Here is a 24,636-nt window from a genome sequence, read left to right on the forward strand (position 1 = left end):
ATATACGTAGGTTCCCGCTGTAATTTTAAAACTAGACACCTACTCCTGGAATATTCAAGTCAATATGAGATTCACCGTTTCAGTACTTCTTCAACTGTTCACATTCCCTCCCACAATTTTCCTTGTCATTTTCTGAACTTTTCTTTTCTCCAAGTTTATTCTAGACCATTTCTATTCCCTTTATTTCTTGATTTCAGTTTCTTTCATTGATTCTGTTAACAACAGTCCACTTTAAATTGTTTTAGGAAATAATAGCTGAGATAGTGTTAACTGAAGAAAAGTTACCCACAGCAACTAGTTCAAGACACATAATATGAAAAAGTAACAGTTTTCATTTCAAATACATTAACAGGCTATAAACATACACAGATATATTTCTTTTTCTTGCTTTTAAATTACAGCAGAAAATTGTAGCATTATATCTATCAACCCAAAGGCAGAGAAAAATGACTGGTAAATACTTTACAGATTATGTAATACAGTACAACATAATTTACACAGTGTGTGAGTGTGTGTGCACCTTCAAGTTGCCGGTCAACTTATGGCAACTTCATGAATTTTTCATAGGATTTTCTTGCAAATTGTATTCAAGAGTGTATGCAGTAGTTGACTATTCAGCACACTTGAAAAAGTACTCAACTGCTTGAAGAACCCCACACTTCAGATATACAATATCAAGAACTGAAATTAATGAAACTTACTTTGGAACAAAGCATCAAATACAATGCCTATGTGTGAATTATACACTACTTTACACCAATTATGGAAAATGGCAAGATCCAAAGAACTACAGTACTAATTTGTTGTTGTTTGCCCTTTAAGTCATTTCTCATTTACGGCAACCCTAACATGGGCTTTTCTTGGCAAGATTTTTTGTTAGATGCCAAAAGGAACTTTATGTGACTGAAACAGTATCCATTCCGGACTTCATGGCAAACAACTTTGACAAACAAGAGGTTTCACAAGCTATTTGTAATATGCATGGAAGTCTGTTGCATTTCATTTTTCAACCCTGTTTTGCAATAATCCAAGAGAACTATGTTTGGGGTAAAAACAACAACTGGGCAATGTAAATCTTTTTGACTTTTTACCTGTATAATTCACTTATTAATTAAAAACTTAATACCTTAGCTCTATATAAGTGGTTGTGCTGCAATTCCAACTTAAGTCAACTATAGTTTTTAAAATAATAATTAAGCTGCCAGATCTGGGTTTCAATAGAAGTTTTTCAACTCAACTCATAACTTAACTAATATTAATTATTTAATACATTTCACTGCCCTGCTGTGGCAGCTACTTCACATTTAGCATAGAGTTGCACCATGCAAACCAAATACTTTTTCTCTGTGTATTAAGGACCCAGGACCTCTTTAATGCCAATGTATTAAAGGGAGAGGGGGGAGACAGAGAAAAATAAGAGGCTAGATCACGCAGTGCCCTCATGCAAGTATATCTTTGCTCCAAAATTTGTATCAAAAACAATATGTTCATGGTTTTTAATCACAAATTGGTACATTAAGGTGTTAAAGTGTTATAATTTTTACCTCAAAACATGGAACCATCCATTGTTCCAAGTCCTGTTCTCTGCAGCAGTAGAAAACAAGCTTGCTCCCTCCTCAATATGACATCCCTTCAAATATTTGTACAGGGCTATCAGATCACCTCGTAACCTTCTCTTCTCCAGGCTAAACATCCCCAACTCCCCAAGTCATTCCTTATATTCAGTCAGTTTAAAATCCCACCTGTTCATTCAACATACTATCCTTGATGAACCTACATGCGAAGAGGAGACTTACTGAGATGTTAAAAAAGTCATTGGCAGAATAACTGGACAGTAATGACTAGCAAGCAGTCAGACAGAAAGCATAAGAGAGGTTTGACCTGAGGTTTCAACTCAGTTTCTTCTTTGTGAATTGATGACAAAAATCCAAAAACAGGCCACTTAAAGTAATTTTACTGTTGCTATTTGCTATAAAGTCAGCTTCAGTTTATGACAACCTTATGAAAAACATACCTCCACTATGTGAGCAATATAAAACATACTAAGTTCTATTTAATGGAAAATATTTACCTGTAATAAACCTCCATCATCAAAACGCAGAACTTCTATTAAGTTATCTGACTGGATGAAAGCTGTGAAACAAGAAAAAGACATAAATCAAAAGCTTAATTTAAATCAATTCATTTTAAATATTTGTTTTAATTGAGTTTTTAAAATATGATTATAATAGATAAAAGGGAAATATATAGGATACAAGTATAGGTTAGACATACACATTTAATATAAGCTGACCATGGCTGCATCTGCACTGCAGAAATAATGCAATTTGACACCCCTTTAACTTCTATTACTCAAGGCTACAGAATCCTGGGATTTGTCGTTTGTTGTGGCATCAGAGCTTATAAAACTAGAAACCCCATAATTTCATAGCATTGAGCCATGGCAGTTAGAGCAGTGCCAAACTGCATTATTTCTGCAGTGTAGATGCAGCTCATCTTTCCAAAGCATTTTTTAAATTGGCATTTATGAAATACATGCACACGAGTAGCTAAAGCAGTGAGGTCTTCTGACCACTAAACAGTGGATGGAGAATATTTATCTTTCCAGCTTTGGCAGCAAGGCTTTGGCAACAATAACAACAACAACATAGGATCCAACCATGTCGATCATTAGTTAAATTACACATTTCAGGGATACTAAGAATATGGGTGTTCACAAATATCCTTTTCCAAACCCACACACCTTGTAATAAATCCAATCAAACCAAGAAGGGGTAACGCTGAGTATTATCATTATTACATTTAGGTGAAGTAGACCATTGCTTTCTGAATAAGCCTAATGGTATCCCACTATTGCCAAAATATCAATTTTTGCTGAACAGGGTTTTAGATGTAAAGAAGTAAGAGCAGTTTTCCATCCACTGCTTTGTACAGGCTCTAATTCCACATTCTGTTAGGATTTCATTAATATCAAATTTAAAACTTTCAACCAACATTTATAAACTAGATGTGCTGGTTTTAGTTTCTCTGAAGATACAATGAATGTTTCTAGCACAGTAGGAATGGTTGAAACACCTAGAAGCAGATGGTTCCTATTCTGACACCATAAGGTGTCACAACTGTAAATACTGTATTGCCAATTGGCACCCATGAGTAGCTGAGAAGTGAGCTACAATACTGAAAATTCCAAGAATTCCTGATTTGGACCAATCAGTTGATTCAGAGTATAGATCCTACAGTCAACACATTTGTGGCATAAGAAAGACTATCTCACAATCTTTAATTTAGGATGATAACATTTCAAATCAATGTATGATGTCCATACAGAGCAGGGACGGAGAATCCTGCAGACCTCCAGATGGTCTTGGATTTCAACTCCTAGCATCCCTCACTACTGGCAATTCTGGCTAGGACTACTGAGAATAGCAGTCTAACAACAGCTGGGGCCCAATTATTTCCATTCTTGATTGAGAGGGATACTTCCATCCTGCTCATTACACCCAAAATCAGAAGAACCTATAGTTTTTGACACTAGTTGGGATGCCAGCAGGAAGCCTACTATCTATCAGAGCCTGATGACAACAGCTTTCCCTATCTTCTGATATGCATCTGTACAAGACTTCTAAACATAATTGTGCCTTTTTATTACCATAGCTAATAGATGTTAGTAGATAAATTTGGAGAAACAAGTCCACTTTTCAAGAAGTCATCTGTATTAACAGTAAACATCACAAATTGGATGAATTCACATGTTATACAGGTTGAATCTCCCTATCCAGAATTCCAAAATCCTCGAAAACCCAGGGTAAGTGACACCTTTGCTTTTTGTTGGTTCAGTGTACAGTGTTTCATGCATAAAGTTATTAAAGCTATTATATAAAATTACCTCCAAGTTATGTGTATAAGTTATGTATGAAACAGACTGTTTAACTTAGGTCTCACCTCAAAGACATCTTTATTATGTACACATATGCAAATAAGGCATTCCAAAATCCAAAGTACTTTTGGTCCCAAGCATTTTGGATAAGTGAGACTCAACATGTAATGTCCATGTTTTATTTTGATAGGAATGAGGAAGCAGCAAGTTGCACATCCCAATCTATTTTCCTCTAGTGAAGCTACAAGGAGTCTTTCAACTTTTCACATCCATTTTTGACTTGAACCCAACCAATTATTAATCTCAAGTATGATTTTCTTGAAACGATTCAGTTTTACAAAGTTTAGTTACTGTTAATATTTCTATACTATATTTTTTTCAAAAAGCCAATACAGTTCAAAATAAATTTACAATTGCTTTTTATATTTTATAATATATCACAATATTTTTATCTGTAGAGATCTTGTAGCACCTTTGAGACTAACTGAAAGAAAGAACTTGACAGCATGAGCTTTCATAGACTTCAGTCAACTTCCTCAGAAAAGTCTATGAATGCTCATGCTGCCAATTTCTTTCTTTTAGTTACGGTAGTCTCAAAGGTGCTACAAGATCTCTCTATGTATAGTACAAGATACATTATTCAGCTTAGTTATATATTATCTGCATTTGCATGTTATACATTAAGCCATTATTTTATTTAAGACATGGTTTGTTCTTTAGCTATGAACTGTCTCATGGACAACAGGGCTGTCATTTCTTTTCTGTTTCTCCCTCTCAATCCTGTTTCAGCGTAGGTGCCAGGGAAACAAACCAGGGCAATTAAATCAGATGATTCTCAGCACTTTAGCAATTCTGAACATCAACATTGCCACTGAAATTGAGCAATGTAAAGTTGGCTTTCCAAGACTTTATGAACAGTTTGAATTATTGGTGACTAGTATCAGTCTATCTAGACCAGTGCTACTCACAGCGGTAGCTTGTAGACCATTGCCATTCCACAAGACTTTGGCCCACAGCAAGTTTCTAGGAAAATATGTGACTACAGTAATTCTATGGCACAAATATGGCAATGGCCCTTGACACATTGGGTAAAAATTGTCAGTCTACCATATCAGATAGCTTTAGAAGTACTGATCTAGATAGCAGGCGATGCCTGCAATCTTCATACATATCCAAGCCCAGAAACCAAACATTCAATACACACACACACACACACACACACACACACACACACACACACATCTAGCCAGCTGATAGATAACATTAAATGACCGATTGTGCAAAATGATAGCAGGGGCTCCTAGCTCTCAGAAGACCTAAATACTAGAGGCATGGGAAACCAATCTATATACTCTTCACCCGGTCCTCATTATCATCATATTGCCAATAGACTAGCACTACCTTCAACTGCCCAAAGTATATGAACAAGTGCAAAGACTTCATAAGATATGTGTGTGAAAATGAGGCAAACTTTCTCTTACACAACAGTGGTAGCAATAATGCAAACACTAAAGTAGTTTCTTTGAAATTTATTTATATTATTTTCCCAATCTTTGGTAGCTTGGAGGAAAAGATGTACATCTAGTAATGGACATATCAGTAACCTTATTGTATTCTAGCTTCAATAATATTTAAAGCTTATCCATAGTTATCTCAAGCTGTTTTCCTGATTCAAAAGATGCTAGTGAGTGAGCACATTATTATTATTATTATTATTATTATTATTAACCTTTATTTATAAAGCGCTGTACATTTACACAGCGCTGTACATACAATCTTTTTAATTGGACGGTTCCCTGCCCTCAGGCTTACAATCTAAAAAGGAATAGGTTCTAGTCATTCTTCTACATTGTTTACTTTTGTTGCATTTTGGAATCAAAACTGACCCCAAATGAGGCACAAGATGTTATGTAATTTCCAATCATGCACACACCCATTTTCTGTTTCTTCACAGTTCATATGTTTTCCTACAAGAAGGAACTTTCGTATTTTAGTACCCACTCAATGTTTTTATTAAAAGGTCACTGTAGTCAACTAGACTTGAAACAAAGTTGACAAATGTAACACCAAGCACCAGATTAAAGATCAAATATCCTCAACATGTTTTTAAAATGTTTACCCCATGACTGTTATTCTGTTGACACATCAGTTAACATAATGCAGTGCTAATGTTCAATTGTTTTAATTCAAATATAGAAGTCTGAATTCAAGGGAATATGTACACATACTTTTTCAGCATTTCCCAAAGTTTCCAATTTTTCCATTGGAAGAATTGAATAGTAGTCCATGGTGAAAAAATGGGAACACTCCAATAATTTTTTCCTTTTTTAAAAATAAGTATTCTCAAAGTACTACAGTATTATGACTCAGTCCTCAATGGCACTACCTTTCTGAAGTGTTAGGACTGCATGCGCCTGTAAGGCAAGAGGCTATGCTGCTGGTGATACTGCTGGTAGGGTCTCCCACATGAGACAGCCAAACAGCTATAGGGCAGCAGCTGTAGTGTGTGTGTGTGTGTGTGTGAGAGAGAGAGAGAGAGAGAGAGAGAGAGAGAGAGGGAGGGAGGGAGGGAGGGAGGGAGAGAGAGACAGACTGACAGACAGACAGACAGACTAGTAGAGGGCCTCTCACAATCAACAGCAGTGGCACCTTAGCTAATACTTGTTAGTACTGCACAGCAGAAGGCACAGTAAACCCCTTTTGAATGTCTTTTACTATGAAAACTCTGTGATGAGACAATCCAAAATGAAACAAGAGATAGTGCCAGGAGACAAGACTCCCAAGTCTGAAGGCACTCACCAAGCTACTGGGATACAGCAGATGACAACTATGAGTAGTGCTGTGACTAATGACACAACTGAACTCAAGAAAAAGGAAGTTCATCTGTTGATATGCTCAAAAGTGAAAGAAACGTCTGAAGCTGCATAACACATATTATGGGAACCTAGAATGTGAAAAAAATGAATCAGGGGAAGCTAGACATAATAAAACCAGAAATTGGTCTATTATTATTATTATTATTATTATTATTATTTGTATCCTCCCTTTTCTCCCAGAACTGGACTCAGAACATCGCAATACTTGGGATAAGAAAGCTAAAATGGATCCCATTTTGGGAGAAAGGTGAGACATATGTGCAATAAACAAACAAGCAAACAAATAGGAAATTCTAGTCACATAATTATACACAGTGTTTTACACAAGCAATGAAAATCTATGAAGACATGGGCTGGCATTAATAGTAAGGTGAAATGTAGCAAAAGCAACCAAAGTATACAACGCAAAGTTTATCCAAATAATATCAATAAAACATCACAGAAAACCTCTCGATATACATTTGCCCCTCCAAGTCCACGGACCTGAGATGCGTGGACTTGAAAATCCGCGGAGGGGCGACCACCATTAACGCCAATGGGGCATGTGCCCATGGCACACGCCCCGCATGCATGCACCCCATTTAAGCCTATGGGGCTTGAATATGAGTGGGTTTTGGGGGGGGGGGGGCGGAACGGATTCCCTGCAAGTTCCAAAGGCCAACTGTAATCATAATCCAAGTTTATGCTTCAGCTACAGAGGCAGAAGAAGAAAATGAAGAAATTGAAATATGTTACGCTGGAGTCCAGGAGGAAATTGACCACCAAAACAGGACTTCTTGTTAATCACAGGCAACTGGAATGCAAATGTAGGAAACAGCAGAATCAAGGACTGTAGGAAAACATGGCCTAGGATCAAGAAATGAGTTAGATACAACTGAAAACAGTGGTGGGCAGATGGACAGGTTTTCAGTTCTGAGAATTAATTCCCTTTCTCTAGAACCTTCCAGATTTTCCCCACACACCCTCACAAGGTGTTCACTTCCCTTTTGGGGGGGAGGCTTTTTTGTTACCTTAAACACATGCGGGAAGTTTTGAACTTTAAATTCTACATAATACTTTGGCAAGTATGGGCATTACACCCTCGGCCAACCCCTAGCACGTGACCGGGGGGGGGCACAAAGGCCCGTCTGGATCGGGCCTTAGTCATCCTTACATGTGTGAAGGGATTGTGGGGGTAGTTGCTGTTTACCTTGCCTGCTGTACACAAGCAGACACAGCTATAGAAGCAAAGGAACATGTAACACCTGAGACCAACTGAGTGAAAGAAGCTTTAGCATAAGCTTTTGTAGGCTGGGTCGACTTCCTCAGATGTTTCATAGTCTATGAAAGCTTATGCTACAACTTCTTTTACTCATTTATTGCCTTACTGAATAACAAAAGAAAGCAGAGAGGCACAGAAACAGCTTTCTCTTTGCCGCTCCACATGCAATGAAGCACTTCTAATCTCTTCCTAACAGAGATGGTCATAAAAGCTTGACTTCTGTCACAGTAGAAAAATCTGTTTGGCAAAAAGCACACTTTTAAACTCATCTCCCTCTAGAAAGAGAATGAAACTACTTCAACAACATGTGGAGAGGCAGGGCAAAAGCTGCTTCTCTTGCTGTCTTTTAACTTTCTTTTGTAATACAATAAGGCTCTTATTGCACCCCAGAGGTGCTACAAGATCCCTTTGCATACTGATATTCCAGACTAACATGGCTATATCTCTGAACAAGTACAGAAGGACTGAGCAGAGGAGAATGCCACTCTTTCCCAACTCAAGCTTTGTTTATCACAGAATTGGAAATTACCACAAGGGCCATCCAGCTCAACCCCCTGACATGCAAACATGCACACTCAAAGCACTCCCAACCGATGGCAACCCAGCCTCTGTTTAAAAACCTCTAAAGGCAACTCTGCCACTCTCCAAGGCAGTGTGTTCATTGTTTACTGTAAACATGCTGCTCCAATTTGACAGGAAAAGTTTGTGTTTCTGCAACCAAGTTTTACCATCATGTCTAAACCAATGCTGCTTTTAAAAATCCAGCTTTAAAAAAAGGAAGAAGGGAGCAAGCGGGCATCAAAAGCCTTTGGAAAAAGGAGCTTCACTGTCAGAGGCTTAGTTAACTGAGGTGTGCCTGCAGTCTGTATAATGAGAAAACGGAAACTGTATGTGTCATTTTTAGAAAATTAGTATTTGCACTGCTTTTTTCTGTTCCGTACTGTGAAGTTTAAGGAGCTGCTACCAAAACCAGGCTAAGAGATTTCCTGTCTGATCACACACAAACACGAAATCTCATATGCAATGTGGGCTGGATACAGACTGGATGTATATACCAAGTTTCCAGTAAGAAATGTTGCTTTTGTGGAAAATGGACATAGAAAATCCAGTAACATTTATTTTTATTTAATTTATATCTTGCCTTTCTCCTTGGACAGGATCCAAGGTGGCATTAGTAAATTTTGTATTTTTCAATCCTGGTATTGACACTAAGAATACTGACACACATCCATCTTCTTTACAGATTCTGTCTGTAGCTTAATCATTGGTTTCAGACAAGAAAGACTATGAAGAGGAATGACTGGAGCCCACAGATGAGTGATGAGAGTATCAAACAAACAACTTCTAGCAGCATTACTGAGGCAGTTAGATCCTACATAGCATCTGTGTTCCCAATCCAGTGCAATGTAGTGGTTAGAATGATGGATTGGGACTTGGGAAATCTGGGTTCCAGTTCTCAGTGATCCATGAAACTCATTTGGTGATTTTAGTGGCATCTCCTCTCTCAGCCCAGCTACCTCACAATGCAGTTCTGAGGCTGAAGAGGAGTCATGTATGACACCTGGAGCTCATTAGACTGAAAGAATGTATAAATATAAATTGCTGTGAATACATGGTCTCGTGTAATTTCAGAAGCTAACCACTGTCAGATCTGGTTAGTACTGGGGATGAGAAATCATCAGGAAATAGCAAACATCTCCTGTTTGGGCTAGGAAAGAACACGTCTGGCCTCTAAGCCATTGCCACTGAGATACGACAATACATGTACTGGGCTAGATAGATCAATGTATCTAACTCAGTATCAAGTACTTTCCCTATGGTTCTAAATAAAATGAGTCATTCAAAGGGAAGCAGCAGAGTTACTCTACAGTGAGGCAAGCATGATATGCATTCCTTACTATTTGATATGCTGGACAGGACTGACAGGAGCTACAGTTCAACATCATTTGAAGGGCCACAACCTATTCTAGAGAAAGGTTGTAAAAGTTACCTTTTGGATTACAACTTTTAGACTTCCCCAGCCAGCATGACCAGTTGGCTGTGAACTTTCACTGCAAAGAAGTAGACAGAGACTAGTCTATGGATTTTATTTCAAATACTGGCTTACTGTTAATGTTTTATGATGCAGCAGCAGCTAGGACACACCCCATTAAACAGCATTTCCTTTGAAATCTGATCTTTTGTCAAGACATTTTTGTTCACACAAAAGGCACACTGAGGAAAAAAAGATGTACAGGAACCATAGCACAAGTGGTGAAGGGAAAGTTACAAGTGAGTCTACCATGTTTTCCTGAGTAAATCCGATTTTCCTCCACACCAATAGGATGGCTGGTATACATTCTCCTTCTCTTTTATGCTAAGGAAGAAAATCCAGGCAGAGTAACCTGTTGCACTTAGCAATACTCTGGTGGCTGCTGGGAATATTATGTGAATAAAGAGAGTAAGAAGGGGGTAGACAGATTTTTGTACTTGCTACTTGGCTGCCTGAGGGCAAATGTTATTGTATGAAGACAACTAGGCAAATGGCCAATTGCCAGTCTGAAGCACATATTAGAGTTTACACTGCATACCCAGCAAAAAATGTTTAGCTAAGCAGGTTGAACACAGATGGAACATCTGTACGCACTTGTCTGGTAAAACCACAGCTATAACTTTCACACACTGCAAAATGAAAAAAAAAAGTTTTTTTTTCCAACTGACAATTAAGAAAGCAAGTGAAAGTGATACAAATTCTTGTAATACCTAAGCAAATGTTTCAGAACTTCTACTATTTTTAGAGACAATTTGAGAAACCAAAGACTTCAGCTTTGTGATGAAATCAAAATTTAGTCAGGGAACGTATATGCAGTGTCTGATTAGAACAGGCAGTCTGCAGCTCTCAGGCAATCTTGGAGCCCTAAAACTCCTGTCAACTGTTTATGACACATGCAAAGGCCAAAAACATTGTTTAAAACTGGAAAGTAAAACTCTTAATCATGACTTATCAGAGTAAATTCTAAAACCTGACAGATATTGCTATAGTAGAAAACTTAGCTACTTTTCACATAACATAGGACCAGAAAAGTTCAGTACTATGCTGAGCAGAAGACTCTTTCACCAAGTCCAGTTAACAGCAGCTTCTAGACAACTCAACCTTTATTTAGGTGCAACATCCATCCTGCTTTAATGACTGCAGTAATCAACCTAAAAATAAACCAGATTTGCATACTACCTTTAGACTGTTCATCTATATCAGTGATTCCCAAAGTGGGCAGTACACTGATCCCTGGGGGTTGTAGTGGAAGGATCCAGGGGCAGTGAGGTAGAGAGGGGGCAGTAGGGGGCAGAGAGGGCAAAAGGAGGCTGCAGGAGGACCTTCAGTCAAAGTACTGGTGTGTAGGAAAGACATAGGGAACTATTGGTCTTTAGGACGATGGTGAGGATGAGGATTATATAGGGTAATCCTATTCAGAGTCCCCAGAAAACCACCACACCACCTCACTGATCATTTTGTGTGGTGGTGTCTCCCACTCTTTGCCCATGTGAGTTCACTACCTCGCTGGCGTCTTTTGTGAGTAGTAGCAACTGGGAAAGTTGTGCGAGGCTTGGTCACAGGTCATTGCTTCTTTGGCTCAGAGTGGCACCATTTTGGGACAGACTGGAGCAAAGAGTTAGAACACATGGTGGTGGAGGAGAAGTGGCAGCACAAAGCTTTGTCAGCTTTACTGGGACTTGGCTAGCAGGTTGGAGTTGCACTGCTGCTCCTGCTTTCTTTCATCAAACAGGCTGAAAGATGAGGGAGCAGAACACACACTTTTTTTGTGGGGAGAATGGACACTTGAAGTTGCGGGGGGAAGACATGTCTCTGTGCTGGATTCTTGGGAAGACACTCTGGTCTTGGAGCAGCTTTTGTAGTTAAAATCGATCCCTTTCCATTCCACACCAGTCTCCAGTACAGAGCACGTGGCCTCTGTAAAACCCCTACATACACACTGGCTGTGCCTTTCTCTGCCCCAATGAAGGACTGAGAGTCCATCTTATCTGAGGAGAAACTTCTCCATGGTCACTTTGGGAGGAGAAACTGAGCAGCTGCCTAAGCAGCAACCAAGAGGCCTCTTGTCCATACTGGCCTTTGCCAGTGGCATCACTAGGGAGGAGCGGGGGGTGCGGACTGCACCAGGTGACACCCTAAAGGGGGTGTTTTGGTAGAACTGTGTTTTGGTAGAAATGAGCTGTAGCATTTCTTTAAAATGCTGAAGACATGGTATGAGTTGACTGAGGCTCAGTGGAAAGATGAAGAAGAATTCAGTTTTTTAAAAAAAATAAAATTTCAAAATTTTAATTTTAAAAAATTATTTTTAAAAGAATTAATTTTTAAAAATTTTCTTTAAACACATCACATTTTATCAAATTTTCATTTAAACCATATGCAACGTATATGTAAATACATGTGCATATGATATTGTAACTTAAAGATATACAGTCACCTTTCCATATCCATGAGGTTTTTTTATCCATCAACTATTCATGGATTAAAAATATTCAAAAATATGTAATTTGCCATTTTATGCAAGGAACACAATTTTTACTATGCCATTGTATGTAATGGGACTTGAGCATCCATGGATTTTGGGGTTCATGGGGGGTCCTGGAACCAAACCCCAGTGGATAACAAGGGTCAATTTTGTTAGTTTTTTATGTCACAACTATTGCTATTACATCCAGTGATATACAGGAATTAAAATGTATGTGTAACATTAGTACAAAAAACATTACTAGGGATTCTGGATGAGGTGGGATAGGAGGAGGCCAATGGGGGTGTGTAACACAATGAGTTACCAGGTGACACAAAACCTGGCTGGCACGGGTGAGAGGCTTCTTGGTCCTTGCTCAGCCAGCTGCTTGGTTGCTGCTCCCAAGCAGCAACCAAGATGGTTGTTTTGAATTTGCAGTAGAAAAGGTACAGGTTTTCCCTTAACAAGATTGTCTAGTCATGTCTGACTGCAGGGGGCAGTGCTCAACTCCATTACTGAGCCAAGGGGGGCAGTATTGTCAGAGACAATTCTATGGTCATGTGGTCAAAAAAAATGTGCTAGGGGGGGGCGCTAGGGTTGCTGTTCAAAAGTAAAGTAGCCCAAAAAAGTTTGGGGAACACTGGTCTATATGATTAAAAATAGATCCAACCAAAAAACCAAAAATAGACCCAAAACATGTTTTTAAGAAAGAATTTTTGAAACTGGAATTCTACTAATTTCTTAAACTTTGATAATAGATGCAACATCAAAAAACCAAATACCAGGACACCTAACTTCCAGGTAGGCACTAGTAACAGCAGAGGTAACTCAAGTATTACAGTGAAAGACACAAAGTTGCCAAACACAAGAACAGGGATAGATGTTTTACAGGAAAAACAAGCATCCTACTAGTTAAGAAATACACAAGAATTAACAGAAGAATCTAATCCTTGCAACACAGGAACATAATCCCTCCTTTGGATACATCTGTACTGTAGAAACAATACAGTTTGACACTACTTTAACTGCCATGGCTCCATCCTAGAAAATTCTGAGATTTGTAATTCTGTGAGGCTCTAGCAGTCTTTGGCAGAGCAGGCTAGATACCCTGTACAAATCCCAGGATTCCATAGGATGGAACTATTACTGTATATACTCAACTATAAGTCGACCTCATGTATAAGTCAAGGGCGGGTTTGGGGACCAAAATTATGGTTTTTTATATGACCCATGGATAAGTCAAGGGTAAAACCTAGGGGCATGTAACAAAGGATGATGCAAAGGAAAATGATGCCAAAGAACTCAGAAAATTCTGGCAGGCATAACTGTTTGTGCTCATCCTAAAGGTTGGATGGATGAGAGAGTAGAGGGGATCCATGCTTCTTTTTGCTGCTCCCAGGATGGACTAAGCTCTTGCCTTTTATTCAGAGAAAGGGGATGGCTCCTTTAGCGTTAAAGTACAGTACTTACACTGACCGACCCATTGATAAGTCGACCCAGGATTTTGGGATCAATTTTTTGACTAAAATTTCTAGAGTATATACAGTACTTTAAGTAGTGTCAAACTGCATTGTTTCTACAGTGTAGATGCACCATCCATACTCTTGAAGGAAAAAAGAAAGATTGTCAATTAAGTTAAGCAAGAAAATTCAACATCCTTGTGGGAAAATGTGGCACAGTGGGTCAAAACTGAAGCTGATACACAGAAAATGTGTTTGTAAGCATGCACAGGGTCCAAGACCCCTGTCTGAGTTGAGGAGCTTGGCTTGGAAGGACAGAGATACTGGCAAGGAAAGAAAACAGATACTGGCAAAGTAAGGGATGCGGTGACTTTGTAGTTAAGATGCCAATTCTGACAACTGGAAGGTTGGCAGTTTGAGACCCAAGTGATGCATGGTGGGGTGAGCTCCTGTCACTAGTCCCAGCTTCTGTCAACCTAGCAATTTGAAATCACATGTAAGTGCAAGTAGAGAAATAAATACCACTTAAGTGGGAAGGTAACAGTGTTCTGTGCAGTCATGCTGGCCCCATGACCACAGAGTTGTTTTTGACAGCATTGGCTCCCTCGGCTTAGTAATGGAGATGAGCAAAGCCCACTACAGTCAGTTACAACTAGACATTCATGTCAAGGGGAAACATTGACCTCTACCTTTTAAAGAAAACAAAAATAATGACCACGGGGGATCTACATAAATTCGACCTAGACAATTAGAAAATCAATATAGTTAAAGATTTCCTGTACCTTGGATCAAACACTGATCATAACAGAGACCGCAGTCAAGAAATAAGAAGACTAAAAGGCTCCATTCCCACTGGGGGGGAAAAGTGACTTATTTCGCTGCGATTCTGACTCAGATTCTGACTCAAATCTGACCCATTGTTCCCATTAAAAACAGGTGCAAACAGACCTGGTTTTTTTTTATCTGTTTTCATTCCCACTGGTATTTTCCCTGTGGTAATTTGAAGCGGGTTATTTTGCTCCCCGTTCACACTGCCCTTCCGGGACCTCTTTTTTTAAAAGCAGATGTGGGAAAGAGAGAAGGAGCCTCTATTCGCCCTAAACACCTTGCATCCAAGGCTCTTCTGTGTCTCCCCAGACTCCCTCTAGGAAAGAGAGAAGAGGAGCCTCTATTCCTCTCAAATCCCTTGGTGTCCCAGCTCTTCTGTGTCTTCCCATAGTTCCTCTGGGAAAGAGAGAAGGAGCCTCTAATCACCCCAAATCCCTTTGCCTCCCCCACTGCTCCCTGGGCTGTCTGGGGGGCGATCATGCAGGCATGTACTGCAAAGTCCATCTGCTGCTCAGGCAGAGGCAAAAAAAGAAAATAATAATAATAATAGTTTAAAATGGTGTTCAATGGCTCTCCTCATACATCGGTCTATGAACGCGGAGCAGAGGGGAGGTTGCAGGAGAAGTAATGTGTTTCCTGCGTTTGGAGCTCAATGTAGCACGATCGCCTGACCCTGCTTCCCAATCCACTGGGGGAAAGGCTATGCGAATGGAAGAAAACAGAGCTGGCGATGCAGAAAGAGAACACAGAGGGTGACACCCCCAGGCCAGCCCCTTGAGCACTGCTCCTCCCATCTCCAGGTTCCCGAATCAGACACCCTTGTCATTCCCATTCGGATGCCGCGAATCAGACTCCGGAGGCAAAAGAAAACTCGCTTTAAAACCACTGTTTTTTTTAAACCAATTTATCGACCTATAATTCGGGTTTTCCTAGATAAATCGATTCAGATTCGAATCTCGATGGAAACAATATTGGAGCAATGCGGGTCGAATTCGCGCTCAGATGGAAATGATGCACCCATGATTCACATCCTGACCCGTGTTATAGGCCAGTGGGAATGACCCCTAGGAATGGGAAGGGTAGCGATGAAAGAACTAGATAATATCCTAAAGAGTAAAGACATACAACTGAGCACCAAAAGTCAGAATTTTCCAAGACACTGTATTCTGCATCATCATGTACAAATGTGAGAACTGGATAGTAAAAAAAGTAGATAAAGAGAAAATCAACTCATTTGGGATGTGGTGCTGGAGAAGAGTGCTGAGGATACTGTGCACAGCCAGAAAGACAAACAAATGGGTCCTAGAATGGATTAAGGCTGAAATCTCCCTGGAAGCCAAGATGATCAAATTGAGGCTGTTGCACTTTGGCCACATCCTGAGAAGGCATGCATCATTAGAACTGACAATAATGCTAGGAAAGGTAGAGAGCAGAAGAAAGAGAGGAAGGCCACCTGCTAGATAGACTGAATCTCAGGGTCACAGGTCTGAACCCTACAAGACCTAAGCAGAGCAGAAGAGGATAAGGGGACTTGGAGGTGTGTAATTCACAGGGTTGGCCTGAATCACAGTCAACTCAAGGGCAGTTAACAAATAACAAAGCACAGTTACTTAAATGTATTTGCAAAAGTACCAAGATAGGCTTTTACAGTCACCATAAAATAACAAGTACCACAACAAATCTTCAGAAGAATACTTTTTCCCCTATTTGGATGCACTGAAGCACCAAACATGTCTAAACAGCAGCCCTGAGAAACAGCAGAGGGAAAACTAGATGAATCAGAAAACTCTATCAGTGACAGTGCAAGACTAACTGCTGACCTTGCAAGTTCTGGGTTACACATGAAGGCACATTTTTAAACACTGTACTTATAGCAACAAATCCTATGCACAACATTTCAGGACACAAATTAGTGAAAGTATAATGGCAGCTGTATTTGGGCTATGAAAGATGTGCCCAGAAAAGAAATAACCCAACAGATTTTAACTCAATTTGTTCCAAGCTTCTGTGTTAAGACAAAGTTAGATATATAACATTTAGAGACATATTTTCTATCAAACATTGTGGGATATTATTGCTAAATAAAGATACTTTTAAGGAAGAGAGCTCATATCTAGTAATTTATTTGGTATGTTCCTCTCCCAGATCACCTGCTTCATTTTGATTCAGCAGTAATTTCCTGGCTGAAAGCCATTTCTCTCCTGCCCTTCACAGTGCTCCAAAATGATCAGCTATCTGAAGACCACTATTCAAACATTTTATAATGCCCTCAAACTGCTTCAGAAGGAGATGTAAAACCCCCAACTACATGTTTTCATCAATCATCTTTGAAAGCACTGTAACCGAACAGATAGAAAACATAAAATGCTAGGTTTAAATAAAAAAGATAAAGTTGGGGGAAAAACCTTGTGTATTTCCAGGGAGCTGTGGTATTAGTCTCTATCAGTACAATAAACAACAAGGAGTTACTATCTTGAGGTCTAACACATTTTATTTGGCTTAAGCTTTTAGGGAATGTGGCCTGCACTACCAGATGCAGTACATATCCTCGACTATAATAAAAACTGTTAAGCAACGTGTGTCATGTGTGAGGGGTAGTGTGGCATTTTCGGACTCACAGCTACCTTAAAGCAAACCAATCACATGGGTTTTCTTGGCAAGATTTGTTCAGAGGGGGCTTGCCTCACCTTCCTCTGAGGCTGAGAGTGTGTGACTTGCCCAAACCAGTGGGTTTCCATGAGTGAACGGGGATTCGAACCCTAGTCTCCACAATCATAGTGGATCTGTGTGTGAGTGTATGTGTGTGAGTGTATGTATACAGTATTTGTGTATTTATCTATAAAGATATATATCTATATCTCAATAAATCTTCAGAAAATATCCCCCTCGAGTTATAGAGGCCTTGGTTCCTCTGTTACTCCTGGAGCTGCATCTGCAACTAAATCCCATGCCAATTTATATAAAGCTGAGTAAGACTGACAGTACCATATTTTACATGAGCCTGCATGGCATAGTGGACTGAGTGTTTGACTGTGGAGACCAGGGCTGGATTCCCATTTTGGCCATGAAGCTCACTGGATGACCCTGGGCAAGTCACATGCTCTCAGCCTCCTCTGAAGAAATGTTCCCAAGAAAACCCCCTTAGGGTCACCATAAGTTGGGAAACCCACTGCGTGATGTTGAACAAGTCACGCTCAGCCTCAGGGGAAGGCAATGGCAAGCCATCACAGAACAGCTCCTGACAAGAAAACCCCATGATAGGATTGCCTTTGGTCGCCGCCCAAAATCACACAACAACAACAACAACAACAACAACAAGCAGCTACATTTTACACATGCATCTCCTTAATGCATTCTTGGAATTTCATCAGAAAAACAAGGACAGGGCAGACACATCACTCCAACACACAGGCTTCCCTATATTTTTAAAACTGTACTGAGGTTCTGAAAGATCATTTTTAGCAACAACAACAACAAAAACCAACGGAGCACAAGACCATCAGACCAGAGCTGCATATACATACAAGTAGTAAACAAGTGACTTTAACAATTTAAAGGTCTAATTTGCGCTGTGGATGAGAGAACATAAGAGGGGAAGACTTTGCTGGCGTTTTGTTTCCATGCCCGACACAAAGAGGGTAAAAAGGGGCAACCTTCCCCTTCACCGTCAAGTGCATTTGGGGTGAGCAAAAGCCAAGGAAGGTGAGCCAAGGAAGGCGACAAAAGCGGCCCAGAGGAGGCAGGTCAGCCGGGTGGCAAAGCCTGTTCTTGGGGCCAGAGAGAGGACAAGACGCCGGAGGGAGAAGACCACAAAGGAGAGGCTGGGAAGAAGCATGAGGCCTCTGGAAACAGAAGCAAACCAAGAGCAGGAAGGAAATACAGTTGGCCCTCCGTATCCACAGATTCAAGCATCCGCGCCTTGAAAATATTTTTCAAAATAATACGAATTCCAAAAAGCAAACCTTGATTTTGAAGTTTTGTATAAGGCTAGGCTACTGTATTTGATGGGACTTGAGCCTCCGTTGGCTTTAGGGGGGAAAAGAGCATGGTAAGGACAGCCACAGATGCTGGCGAAATGTCAGGAATAAACTCTTCTAGAACATGGCCACATAGTCTAAAAAGAGAGAGAAAAAAGCCATTAAAAAAACTATGAGAAAGACATAGTTTTTTGTGGGTTTTTTGGGCTATGTGGCCAAGTTCTAGAAGAGCTTATTCCTGACGTTTCGCCAGCATCTGTGGCTGCCATCTTCAGAGAATATGATGAAGTCAGTAACCCAGGCGTAGCATTGGACTGGGACTCTGGAGAGGTTTCCATTCCCCGCTGGGTGACCTTGGGGAGAGTCACTCTCTCTCAGCCTCATAAACCTTGCCAAGAAAACCCCATGATAGGGTCGCCATACGTCGGGGACGACTCAACGGCACCCAACGCAGACACACCCCTCCTTCCTGACCAGAGCCGCTTGAATGGTACAATCACAGAGTTGGGAGAGAGAGACACACAACAACAGCAACAACAACATAGTATGGCAGGGAAGTGAAGGGTCTCGGGTATTGACATCAGGTATATCAGTGGCATGGAGGTGCTGAGTGTTGGGACCCTGACTTTGGAGGTCCTAGGTTCGAATCCTGGCTCTGCCATGTGACCTTGGTGAAGAGTCACACTCTCTCAGCCTCAGAGGGTGGCAACGGCAAGATCTGAACAGACCTTAACAACTACAAATAACAACAACAACATCCATGAGCAAGCTTGTTTTCTGCTGCTCCAGAGCAAGGTGCAGGAAAAGATATTCCAGCTCAACATGAGGAGGAACTCCCTGACAGCAAGGGCTGTCCGACAGTGGGAGATGCAGCCTCAGAGTCTCCTTCCCTGGAAGCCTTTAAACAGAGGCTGGATGTCCCTCTGTCACAGGGGATGCTTCGACTGAGAGTTCCTGCATGGCAGAATGGGGCTGGGCTGGATGGCCCTTCAGGGTCTCTTCCAACTATGGTTCAATTACAGGAGGAGACCTAGACATGAAGGCACCCAACAGCAACAACAACAACAGATAACACTGGGCCGATGTATTGATGGATACATTGATGGTGGTATTGAAACAGGGGGCTGCCTTCTACCTTTTACACGTCGGGAGGGAGGGAGGGAGGGAGGAGGCTATTGAAACACCTGAAGGGAAACCTGAGGCGAGGGAGCAACACAAAGTGGTTGCGTTGTGTGAGTGTGAGGTGGGCGTCGTTATGGCGACCAGGCGTTGCGTTTTCATTGAGGTAAACAATAGGGAAAGGAAAGGCGGTGCATCCATATTGGAGGGATAACCCGGTTTGGAAGCGCTTTAAGTGTCTTGGCTCTTTGCTATGGAATTCTGGGAGTTGGAGTTTGTTGCTCCGCTCTGGGCCGCACAACAAACTCCAACTCCCAGAATTCCATAGCAAAGAGCCAGAGTGAAAGCGCTTCCAAACCGTGTTCTCTCTCCCATGTGGACTTAGCCACAGAGTCTCTCCCTCACCTTCTTTCTCGGCCCGGGCGGCGTTGAGCAGCAAGGCGACGAGGAGCCGCAGCAGCGCCGCACCGAGCCAAGGGGCCGCCGTCAACGCCGTGAAGCAGGGGAAGGAGGGAGACGCGGCGGAAGGTGCCCGCCTCAGCGCCAAAGACACCGACGCCGCCGCCGCCGCCGCCGCCGCCATCGTGCTCTCGTTGCTGCCGCTGCCTCCGCGCCTGAGGAGAAATATCGACTAATGAAGGAGGAGGAGGAGGAGGAGGGCCCCAGCTTCGGCCCCGCAAAGGCTGCGCGAGGCGGCGGTTCTCGCGCACGCGCGCTGAGTGCTAGTGCTGCTTCTGCGGAGGGCGGGCGGGCGGCCCCCCTCCTTCTTTCGTTAAGGGCGCGCGCCAAACTGCTGCCTGTGAAAGGCAGGGCAAGGGAAGGGAAGCGCGCGCCCTCATCTGCATAGACGTATTTACATAACCCCGCCCTCCTTTTATGACCCGCCCCGATTTTAAAGCCCCGCCCTCTCTATGATATTAAAAGGCTCGCTCACAACTTCTCACTCACTCGCACAATGCCACCTCCTCCTCCTCAACAAGACCTGCGGAGAGGTGGTGGGCGGAGTTAGGGAATGTTCTGCCATCTTTGATAAGGGCACGTTAGGCGGTCCATTTGCCCCCCTTCCTCACTCTCTCGCTTACTTCCCTATATTACGAGCACGTACCTAGAGAGATCTTGGTAGTAGCACCTTTTGAGACTACACTGAAAAGAAAGCTAATTGGCAAAGTTTCGTAGATTTCAGCATGTGACGCTGTTTCGGCCATTTTTGGTGAGGGCACGTCCGCACTTCTATGGTGTCCCTTTTCGTAGCGGGCAACGTTACAATGGATGGGTAAGGGAGGACATATGGAGCCCAGAGTGAGGGACGTCGCGCCATCTTTTGTAAGGGCACGGAGTCCTCTGGCCTTTAGGGGCTTTTTTACGGCCTCGCACGCTCCTTCTGTGGAGCCTGACCGAAGCGTTGTGTTTTCAGCGGCCTCCCGGGAATAGAACGGTTACTAAAAAGCAGGCGAGGGGGGGGGGTCATAAGACGGCGCTTATGAGCGTGAGGTAGAGACGCTCTAGCCCGAGCATGTTTTGGTTTCTATGGTGCCCTGGAACTATCCGACCGCTCTGTCTCCCGAACTCGTATGCTCTGAGGAGGGAGGGGCGGAGTCACTCATTTAAAGGGGCCGCGTGTCTATTAAAATCCTTTCAGCGGGAAAACCCCAGAGTAGTTCAAGGCTGCGTCCGCAGGGCAGAAATAATGTGATTTGACACCGCTTTAACTACCAGGGCTCAAATGCTCTGGGATTTTGGGAGCTGCAGTGGTGCCACGACAAACTACAGCTCCCAGAATTCCACAGCATTGAGCCATGCCACTTAAACTGGATTATTTCTCCAGTGTGAACACATCCTTAGTCCCTATTAAGGCCACAGGAGATCCAGTTTAAGCTCTTCTCCTTCCCTTTCTGGTCCGAACATGTCCTTGGTTTTCTTTGGTTGCCCAAATGGTTCAGCATTATTTCCACACAGTGGCCAGGCTGTTGCCTAAGGAACCCTAGAAGCAAGACATGAGCTCAACAGCAGACATATATACTGCTCTGGGGACTGCAGGGAATATATACTCACCATAATTAGAAGCTATTTAGTAGCTTTGTCCTGCCTCAGGTTTTTCTTATTAATTAATCTGCTTTTAAATCTATCCAAGTCGTCCTTGTTCTTGTATACCTTCAAGTCATTTCCAGTTTATGGTGACCCTAAATTGAGTCTATCATGGGATTTTCTTGGCAGATTTGTTCAAAGAAGGTTTGCCATTGCCTTCCCTTGAGGCTGAGAGAGTGTGACTTGCCCAAGGTCACCAAGATGGTTTCATGGCCAACCTGGGAATTGAACTGTACTGTAATCTCCAGAGTTGTAGCCCAACATTCAAACCACTTTGCCACACTGGCCAGTTTGTTAGCCAGCATCACCAATTCTTAACAAATTATTTTCACTTGACCCAAAGCTACCACCATTCAGCTTCAGGGGTGACCATGGATTCTAATAACAGGGCTAGAGTTGCTCACTATTATTTTTCTCTTCACCATGCATACAATTATTTCATGTCTCTCTTTACACATGCTTGTTCTACAGCCCAAAATACTGTCACAGAGGAGATGATCACACCAGGACCAATTCAGCAATAATCGCGGTTGTGAGAACTGATGCAAGAGTAGTGCTTATAGCACTCAATATTTTTGCACAGTCGCGCAGTCACATGATAATTGTGACATCAATACCAAATAATATCATGATTGCGTTCCACACTCATCCATGAATGAATCAGTATACTGAAATTGATCGTTTTGTGCGTGCCCCATTTCAGTGCTGCGGCACATGTCTGCAGGTCATATGTCCATCCCATGCAGAATAAAATATAATAAAATAAAATTTATTACGTCACCAAATTATTTTAATCCAATGTAAACAAAATTGTGTCTCGTGTCTCAAAAGAAGACTGAAATCCACTGCAAAACTGATCCCGGCAATAAGAACAGGTTCTCTCCACTGAAATGCAATGTGGGTATATGTCCCTGGTTATTTCCCCAATAGAGCAAATGAAGTGCAATTAACTTTCACACCCTCACAATTGCACTTCATTCACGCTAATGAGAAGCCATTCATGGGACTTCCCCATGAACAGTTTGTCGCAGGAGCATTCTGTGTTCTTCACAGAAGTACTGGATGAGCGTGACATTGTCTGAAAATCTTCAGTATCATTGTGCAATTATGCTGAGATTATGCCTTCTACTCCTGGTTTTTCCCCTCATCTGAAAATCTCCTTTGTCTCACAGGTTAATTGCTGCAGCCCCTTCATAATTTGGGTTGACCTTTTCTCCACCTTTTCTTACTCTGCAATATCCTTTTTCAGGTGCAGTGACCAGAACTGTACTCCATATTCCATGTGTTATTGTACCATGTATTTGTGCAAGGGCAATATGACATTGGCAGTTTTATTTTTTGCTTCTTTTTCTATTTATGCTCAGTGTGGAATTTGTCTCATTTATAGCAGCTGCACCCTGGCTTGGCATTTTTATCAATCTATCCATGACTCCAAAAAGGTTTCCTTTGTCAGTTTTTGCCACTTCAGAGCCCATCAGTCTTTATGTTTTAGTTCCAATAAATTCAATGCGGATTCTGTCTCAGTAAGTAGGTTGTAATCCTAATACACATACACCTGGAGTAAGCCTAAATGAAAACAGTGGAACTTACATCTGTGTTCTGTGTACACTTCCACTGAACTGTTAGATTTGTTAGGTTGAAAAGAATGTACATAACATTGCATATGGCTTACTTCCTTGCTTTAAGGGAGCAGAAAGCAATTTATATTAATATTTTATAGGTGACTACACTGCATATTTTGATTATAAGTAATTTTTGCGGCAGTCCATACAGCCTGAATGAACAGCAAAAGAAGCCATGCATTTAGGTTTCTGGCATCAGAAGTGAGAACTACTGTTAAACATGAGAAAGACTTTCTGTATATCTAAGCAGGATTAGCCCTAATTAATACCTGGATGGGAGACTGCCAACAAATACCAGGTGCTGTAGGCTATATTTAAGAGGAAAGAACTGGCAAAACTACCTCCAAGTATTGCTTGCCCAAGAAAACCCTGTGAATTTCATGAGTCACCATAAGTGGATATGCGAATTGAAGACACATATACACAGAAACAGCAGGGGTAGCCAGTTGTGGCTTGGACATGCAGCTCCTGATCTGTCAAATGTCTATTGATTTTGAGACATCAAGCATCTTTTCCTGAGAATTGCTTCCAAAAAAGTATCTTACCTATGCTCTGGTCTTTGGGTGGCAATATATATTTTGATACTTTTGTAAATTGTAAGTATACAGGAAAGCAACAGCAAACTGAATAACCTAGAGGAATTTTTATTACATTTATATATTACATTTTAAATAAAGGCTAGATGGCCATTTGTCAGGAGTGCTTTGATTGTGCATTCCTGCATGGCAACAGTTGGACTAGATAGCCCTTGTGGTCTCTTCCAACTCTCATCTTTTCTCTCAAGAGTGCAAGATGGCTTACTTACTTTCAACTTCTTTGCACAAAATGGTCAAAGCTAGTCAACTAATACTCAGTATTTTAAAGGCAAGCGATAATGTAACTGAGATAAAAATGACTGGCATTACAAGGTCAGAAACCATGGCAAATAATTTCTGTAATTTTTAAAGTGTGTTTTTGTTTAATTGTTTTTAGGCTGCATGTTTACACAGGCCATTGACAGTGGTTTCCCTCTGCCCTCACGGCTGTCTGTTCACACGA

At 41.5% G+C, this 24,636-nt stretch overlaps 1 protein-coding gene across 1 annotated transcript in view; it reads right to left on the minus strand.

Annotated features, from left to right (window-relative positions):
* Positions 1 to 20,474, minus strand: part of TMEM131 (transmembrane protein 131) — a 98,607-nt gene extending 78,133 nt beyond the window's left edge. Inside the window, exons 1-2 of the mRNA XM_089508413.1 lie at positions 20,297 to 20,474; positions 2,072 to 2,133 (exon numbers count right to left, since the gene is read on the minus strand). Of these exons, the coding sequence (XP_089364539.1) occupies positions 2,072 to 2,133; positions 20,297 to 20,474 (240 nt within the window). The remainder of the gene's footprint in view (positions 1 to 2,071; positions 2,134 to 20,296) is intronic.
* Positions 20,475 to 24,636: the final 4,162 nt, after the last annotated feature.

Source organism: Sceloporus occidentalis, unplaced genomic scaffold (genome assembly GCF_023333645.1).
Source record: "Sceloporus occidentalis isolate IW3139 unplaced genomic scaffold, rSceOcc1.0.p SCAF_2, whole genome shotgun sequence".
NCBI classification, from domain to species: domain Eukaryota; kingdom Metazoa; phylum Chordata; class Lepidosauria; order Squamata; family Phrynosomatidae; genus Sceloporus; species Sceloporus occidentalis.